The sequence below is a fragment of the Anguilla anguilla genome, chromosome 2 (genome assembly GCF_013347855.1).
Source record: "Anguilla anguilla isolate fAngAng1 chromosome 2, fAngAng1.pri, whole genome shotgun sequence".
NCBI classification, from domain to species: domain Eukaryota; kingdom Metazoa; phylum Chordata; class Actinopteri; order Anguilliformes; family Anguillidae; genus Anguilla; species Anguilla anguilla.
In genome coordinates this window covers 40,341,598-40,349,660 of record NC_049202.1, presented here as the reverse complement: position 1 = coordinate 40,349,660, position 8,063 = coordinate 40,341,598, and the positions used below count along the sequence as shown (strand labels likewise).

At 40.5% G+C, this 8,063-nt stretch overlaps 1 protein-coding gene across 2 annotated transcripts; it reads right to left on the bottom strand.

Moving 5' to 3' along the window:
- Positions 1-5,055: 5,055 nt before the first annotated feature.
- pagr1 (PAXIP1 associated glutamate-rich protein 1) lies at positions 5,056-7,948 on the bottom strand. 2 transcript variants are annotated; one of them, XM_035404065.1, is made up of 5 exons: positions 7,794-7,948; positions 7,141-7,324; positions 6,715-7,045; positions 5,676-5,764; positions 5,056-5,423 (listed from the first exon to the last, which is right to left on the bottom strand). In XM_035404065.1, the coding sequence occupies exons 2-5, from the start codon at positions 7,319-7,321 to the stop codon at positions 5,170-5,172; spliced, it is 855 nt and encodes a 284-aa protein (XP_035259956.1). In that variant the 5' UTR covers positions 7,322-7,324; positions 7,794-7,948; the 3' UTR covers positions 5,056-5,169. The 2 variants fall into 2 exon arrangements, with proteins under 2 accessions (XP_035259956.1, XP_035259957.1); XM_035404066.1 differs by having other exon boundaries at positions 7,652-7,936.
- Between the last annotated feature and the right edge of the window lie 115 nt (positions 7,949-8,063).

The following is an 8,063-nucleotide window of genomic DNA, read 5'->3' as shown; positions in this document are numbered from 1 at the left end:
TAGGAGAAGGAAATATGTGCAAAATTTCAAATCTATATACCTAAGAGAATGTGGTCTGCCAATCATTACTAGCCTGAAAAGTTTCATGAGTTTTCATGGTACTGTCTTGAAGTTACAGTAGTTAAAATGGAAAAAAAGAAAAAAAAAATCCCCCCAAGGTGAATATTGTGTAATAACAACATTGAGAGACAATCACTTGTGGAACACGTTTTTTTTTTTTTTTTTTTTTGCGAGCACTGTGTGTAGGTGAGTCATACCACAATGAAGCAGCCATTGAAAGTCGCAGTTGCAGGTTACTGTGATCACAACCATGCCTGGAAAATGTAGGCTTTATGCGATATGTCAGCCATTTTAATCCTCATCAGAGTGATGGACATTCCACAAAGCCTAACTCTGATTCAGGTTCAGTGTTCGGATGTGTTAACTGGCCAAACAATAACATTTGATTTAGGAGGTAGACAAGGAAACGGGAACAAAACCTAACTCCTGGGAAGAGTGCAACACTGTCGACACAAACTTTCAGAATAGTAAAGAAGGCATGAACATATCTAAATTATTTTATCCATCCTCGGGTGCACACAGCAAGGCAATTAGGAAGCCAACTTGTAAACGTAGTAAGATATGTAGCTATAGTTTGTAGTTAGGCTGGATGAGCAGTTTTAATTAGTTTAATGTTAGCCTTTTCAAGTCCAGTATTCCAAAAGTTTGATTCAGGGGTCATCTGGGCATATTTATATAATGTTACTATATATGAGTAGCTAAGGTTCTTTATTTCTGTGGAAAATGTTTTCCAGTCTGTATTGTTTTGATATGATAGGGGACTGTTTACTTGTGGAGTTTCTCAATGAATGTAAAGATCATAGATATCATGTACATTATGTGCTACCACATGTAATTACATTTAAGAGGGAACCTCAACATAAGTCAATCTTATTGTTTTTTATGGATTTTTCTTGAATTTGTAAAAAGTCACGACTACGTTCAGAATTCAGGCTTTAATCCTCCGTTTAGATTGGTTTTCAGATCAGATTGTTTTGCTTTTGATATTTATTTTTGAAAGTGACCTAACAATACTGCCACTGCGCTTAATTATGAATACATTAAGCTGTTGCTGCTGTACCTCTGGCTGGGCAGGGCATGTACTAATTGTGTCTTTGATTGAGAGCATACCCCACACAACTGGCAATCTAAATGCACACATGGTTTGAATAATTCTGATTTGAGTCGCAAATCCCTTGCAAATTGCATTGCTAGATGTGGCACAGATCAGAAGTGAAGATGCAATTCCATGTCATTTTTAGGTGTTCACACTAAATCATTTGAGCTATGTTGCAAGAGGGAAAAAACTGAACTGGACTTGCTGAAGTCTGAACAGAGTTGTGGTTGTCTAGATATCCAACTTGTGGGGTCCTGCATCTGACGCATTGGCACTACATTGCCCACAATTCTTTCTGCTCTTTTTAGTTTCATTAAGGATGGATTGAACTTGCATGTGTGATGCATGTGAGACTTCATGGATGTGTCAATAAATGACCTTTTCACCATAAGAATAATGGATGCCACTTTGACCTTTCCTGATCATTGCACTCATTTAATGAATAGACTTTTTTGCAGACCTGAACAGTACAATACAAGATGCCTCTGTGTGCTATTTAGGATTGTATCATTAAAGAGATTTAATGATTGACTCTAATCCATATAGGCAAAGAGCTGGCTACTGAAGACAAATCATTTCAAAATGTAGCTTTAATGATAAACTGGCAACTGGCTAGACTACCGTCTAGGTTTTTAAACATGATTTAAATTCAGTTTGGCATGGAAAAACAGCTTCCATGTGATCAACTAAAACACATAACATGATCATATGGAAGCTGTATGACCTTGTTTCTGAATAGCTGTCATATCAATGCCCAATAGATAGTGGGGGATGTTTTTCCTGAAAGCATTTCACATGGCCTCTGAAGTTTAGAGGTTTACTCCTGTATCAGGAAAATAAATATTCCATAATTATCATTATGGTTTATCAACGAGCCCTATGAGAAAGGCATGTACAGCACCATCGAAAGCATTCACCACTACCATTTTATAACATGCACAAACCCCTCTTTCTTTTTAGAACTCCAACTCAATAGGCTGGTTATCAGCAGTGTCGACATCCAATCTGAGGAGCCAGTGGACCAGAGAACCTGGTATGCCCTGCAGAAGACTGACTAGCTGGCCATCGAGATCACCACCAACTCACAGGAGACTGCTGCCTGGTCTGTGCCCATTTTGCTTTCTTTCTCTGCACCTGCTGCTCACACTGCCTTTCCATTACTATCACTCTCTCTTTTACAATCATAATAATATTGTTCCCCTCTCCTCCAGCCATGAGGCAGTGCATTTGAAACCAAGGGCCATCTGGAGAGTCAGAAGATCACTGATCAGGCCGAGGCTGAGAGGGCCCGGAAAGAGTTGCTGGAGCTGGAGGCTCTCAGGGATAACTGCAGCACTTGCTGCTCCGTTACAACCCAGAAATAATTCACCCCTGCTGCTAAGAGGGTACCAGGGAGAAATGTGAGATCTAATGCTACTCACACACTAGATTTTCTGAGCATCCTCAGCATATCTTGCTCTGTATTACAGTGTTAACATTGTGTCAGAGCAATGTATCTCTCGCTCTCTCAGCACTGCAGTGGAAAGAGCTGCAGAGCTGAGGTGGACCTTTTTCAGGGAGAGGCAGCTGTGAATGAGGCCAAGCTGAAGGCTGAGGCTCCAGATGATTGAGGCTGTGAGTCACAACACTTCATTTGACCCTGGAAAACTGCTATAAATGAGTGGTATTTACAGTATACTTCTCTGTTCATGGAGCATGGTGGGAATATATGCATAAATACTATAATCTGTGTGTGTATGCATGTGTTAAAACACCATGCTCCAATAGTTTTATAATGTCTTTAGTGTTTGTTGGATTCTCTTTCAGTAACATTGCATTTGTTAGTGGTCAGTCCCATCAGCCAATGTCTGCATATGCTTTTACCATTTTCTCCTCTTCCTAGGACGCAGAGCTGGGTCACCTTCAAGGGCAAGGGAACAGGACCTGTCATACGAGGAGAAAATGAATACGCTGGAGATGGAGTGGCAGGAGAAACGGACAGAAACTTAAATTGGTCACCTCAAGGAAATTGTGGCTAGTCTGTGCAGTGATGCACTTAAGGAAGTGGCCAGAGCTAGACCTGAGCCGCAGGTAATGCGACACTCCAATGCCCAACCAAATTCAAACCCTCTCTTTTGGGAGGGATATGTATTAACAGCATTTGTCCACTCCTAACATTACCACCTAGAGTTTTGCCTTGTTTTTTTTTGGTGCTGTCGACCTTTACAAAGACGTCCAACCTCATACATCATAATACTTAGCTGCAAGGTGGCCTAACATGACTCGCCCTCAGTGCAGTATGTGAATACTTTTCAGCTGCTGCTGATGGAAATTGGTTTGGGCCCATGGCTAAATGTGGCTGTAAATGTATCTGCTGAGAAATTCTGGGGAAGAGAAAGCATGCTTTCTTTTTAGAGTCAATGTACCAGTTAGAATTTCGGCACTTGGAGTAAATAAGCACCTGAGAGTTGAGGAATTCCCATCACCAAGGTTTATTTTCAAGATGTGTGCTGACTCAGCTCATAAGCATAATATTCACGGTGCAACAAAACAATATACTTCACAAAAAAAGAAAACATAAATTTCAGTGCATGGAAGCTACACCCTTATTATGGGTCCTCTAGCTTTCACTGGTTGAGTTAGAATGCTCATTCCAGGACTACACTGTCAAAAGATACCTCTGGGATTCTATAGTCATTGAAAAAAATGGAATACAAACAAGCAAGGTAAGTGCTAACTTCGCCTGTTACACAATGTGTAAAAATAACACAACACAAAACACAACTTTTTCACACACATGGCATATTTATATTTATACAATCCCGCATTGATGATGTATTTTTAATGATGCATGTTTAATTACATGCAGGTAAATTTACTGGTAGGCCTCCCATGGCATCTCAGTCTAGGCAGGTTAGGTTCGATTCACAGAACTGTCATACCATTGCTATAGGCATTATTAGTCTGTTTTCGCGTCCACCTCTCTGCTAATCACTGACCTCCGGACAATATTACGCACGTATCCACAGACATTTCAGACGTTTCCTACATGATTTATCTGCTGCCATTTAAAATGAAATGTACAACTCCTATGAATGTCATTAATATTCTCCCTCCAGTCATCAGTCTGGCTTTCAGTTTGTGAAAGTGCCTATATTCATCTTTCACTGTTAATAATGATGTGCTTTGGCAGTGTGTGCTACATGGCATTCCCCTCCTCTCTGGCTTTCTCAGGTGAATCTGCTGCAATCCACTAAATCTCTTCAGTACTGCTAATGGCCTGCTGGGGGGGGGGGGGGCTCTGGAGTGAGGGTGGAGAAAAGAGAGGGACAGCAGGGTGAAAAAACACATGAAGGGAAAGGAGGAAATGGGGATAGGGTGAGATACAAACAGTGAAAATGAAGATGGGAAGACCAAACTTCCCTGAACCAAATATGTACTCCTTTAAGCCTTAATTTATAATAGCCAGTACACATGAAAGTGGTTTGACTGATTTGGTATATAGAAAAGGGAGAGAGAAAGTGGGATCTCTATCAGTATGCTTGCATCTTCATGTCACATAATACAAACATGGGTAATGAATTGTTATAATAAATGCCAAATCATGTTAATGCAATCAGATGGGAAGGAACTAACCATATATGCAAGTTACGCTCATTTTTTAGACTGCTTTGAGAGCTATAGCTGTTGGTGTAACATTGGAGGGAAAAAACAATACATGCCTTCTCTAAATACATATCCTTGTTCCACTGAAACACAAAATAAAAACATTTTGGCTGATCAATCATGGCAGTTATTTTTTATACATAAACTTGAATGTAAGTTGCATTTAAATTACAATTGTTCATTCAAGAATGACCATTTTCGAATGTAAAGCATCACAGACTCAAGCACATTGTGACAGATAAGAGACAAGATAACCAATTTCAGTAAAAGGTTTATTTTAACTATCAATAATTAAAACATTATTTACAAGTACAAACCTCCGGTTTGGCAAGTAAGACCTGAGGACTCCCTCAGTTTGTCTCTCAGCCTCAATAACGCCTCTGTCTGGGTGAAAAGATCGTACTGGGGTCACTGTCTCTCTCCCTTTCCTTTTCCCTTTCTCTCTGGGAGTTGGGAGAGAGGGCCTGCCTCTCCCCTCCTCCGGCTGCCCTCCCGTTCTCGCTTTTGAAGAGGTCACGGCCTGTCCTGAGGATGTGCTCCTCGATCTTTCGGTGCCTCTTCATGTCAGACAGCACCTTGTCCAGCCTGGCCTCCCTTCGCACCGCGGAACGAGCGGAGGACCCTGCGGTGGAGAAACGAGGTCATCAGCATCCATAGCCAGCGTGCACTCGGGACACCGCAGCACATTCACTAACTTACGCGTTCAGTACTGGGAAACAGACCCTGTCAGCCACAATAGCATCTTTCTGGGTGAGAATACAGGAACACAAACGTATGTGACATCTTTGGACACCTGATGTTGATGAGGCAGAAATGGAAACTCCTGCCGTGCACAGAGGGACTCGTGACCCGACTGACAAATAGAGCTCATCACCTCGTTTTGTGCGGCAATGGATGTAGCTGGTTTTGGGTGTCACAGAAGCTTGGTCATCATCAAAATCAAACTCAGTGGGGGAAGGAGCTCTGAGAGAAGAGGAAAAAACATTGTGATGAATGCATTAAAAAGAAGAGGTTGTGTTCATGTAATTTGTCTACTAGCCTTCTATATTTTAACTATGTACAAGTGCAGTATTGTCATATCTGCAGAGTAGGGTGTCTCGCAAAACAAGCTTTGAGATATGAAAGAGAGCAAAATGACATTTAATCACATACATATAGGGAAGTGGTTCCCAAACTCAGTCCCCCCACCCCCTCCTCCCAATGTTAGTTTTTGTTCCGACCACAATCACAATCCCATAGTTTTAACAAGCTTCTAATTTTTCTTAATTTGGTGCTTTTCCTGTTTAGGGGGATTATTTGCCCTCTTAAGCCATATTATGTCTGAAATAGTTTTGCTCCACAAAGGATAAAATTCCTATGTTATTGCACTACATTGCAAACAATCACATCAAAAGAGGTAACTTTTTTGAGCAAAAAAAAAAAAAAAGAAAGACAGAGGGAAATCAACAGGCTCCTAATTAGGTTGTCACACACGTGTTTAATTTCTTTCTTGTTTTTTCTTTAAACATATGTGCAGGTTTCACTCATAATCATTTGCTTTGTCTCTGACTTCATGTCCACACATTCAGCAGTTAGGAGCCTACTGATTCTTTAATTTGAAGTTTTGCCTCTTTTTATGCAATTGTTTGCAATATAACGCAATAAGCACAATATGTACATGGGAATTTTATTCTTTGGCATGCATAGCTATTTCTGACATAATTTGGCTTAAGAGGGTAAATAATCCCTCTGAATGAGAAAAGTACCCAGTTAAGAAAAAAATAACAGCTTGTTAATATTCTGGGATTGCGATTTAACCAGAACGAAAACCAGCATACACAAGGGGCCCCAGGACCAAGTTTAGGAACCCCTGATGTAAGCAAATTCATCACATATTGCAAAGAAGTAAAAAAAACCTCTAGTCTATTACTCACTTGCGTGCTCTCTCCTCCCTTTCTCTCTCTCTCTCCTCCTCAGAATCATCATCTCTCTCTGGGGAGGGGGTTTGCTGTGGGGTAGGGGGTCGTCGGGGGAGAGGAATCCAGTTCAGTTCCAGCATTTCCCCTTTGGCCAAAATTTCATACAGTCGCTTAATTTCAGCAGGTGGTGGTGTCCAGTTTTTAGGGTTTTCGATCTCTTCATCACTACAAGGAATCTCCCAATCCTCCTCTTCCTGTTCGGTATCTCTCTCCACCTCTGTCCCATCTTCCTCTTTTCTTTCTTCATGCTCTTCTTCCTCCATGGCATCTTCATCATTGTCACCATCTAACAGAAAAAAGGTTAGAGGGTGAGAAAGTGGGGAATTTAGTTTTGCAGATACAAAAAACCATCGATCTAAAACCATCAATATAAAACCATACCTTTCTCTTTATCTTCAGCTCTGTCCTCATTTGTTCCAGCTGTTGCATCCATCCCTTCTTTTCCCTTAGTATCATCTTCATCCTGTCTCATAACCGCAGCCTTATCTTCCTCCTTAACTCCCAGAGACTCCATTCCATCTCTCAGGGAAGAGTCTGCTGCTTCTGCACTCTGGCACTGCATCAACTTAAAATAAATATCAAGAGTTCATGCAAAATAGAGTAAAAACTACAAGCGACCAATTTAAGTATTATAATAGTGATTACGCGACATTGCTGTACCATAAATGACACAGACCAAATTAAGCTTTGACGCGTTAGGTTGCTTTTAAATTTTTACGAACTATCTTAAAAATTAAGAGTAGCGACCAAAACGCATTCGTATGTAACATTAGCGAATCCCATTCCCCGTGATTTAGGTTATTAGCTAGACAGTTACGTGTTAGCAGTTTTCAACTAGCTAATTACTCGTGTGTACTTTCACTACAAACACACAAACTTGTGTCTTGCTTACATGGCGAGTTTGTTCAGTAACTGACGTTGTAATCCATGTTAAAATTGGCTAACGTTAACTTTGCCGTGACTGGTTTGCTAGTAGTAGAGCTTCATTCGGTTTACTGTAACATTCGCCTTTTAAAATAATCTTAAAAACTGACCTCGTTTTAAACGTTAGGAGTACAGTCCTTTTGCTTTCGCAGTTTGTGTATGTAGCTAGAAGTCACTTATACTGTCTACGTACAATTTTTTTTATTCGTTAGCTAGCTAGCACCAGAATGTCTGTCCGAACAAATGTAAACATGGCGCCATTTTATATACGTGAAGTTGGCCTTCCTTGCTATGCTCTGTGATATTTGTGTGATTTTGACTAACTGTGATAATTTGTTTGCGTTATTTTAAACCATATAATTTGCGGACATGTGTAATTA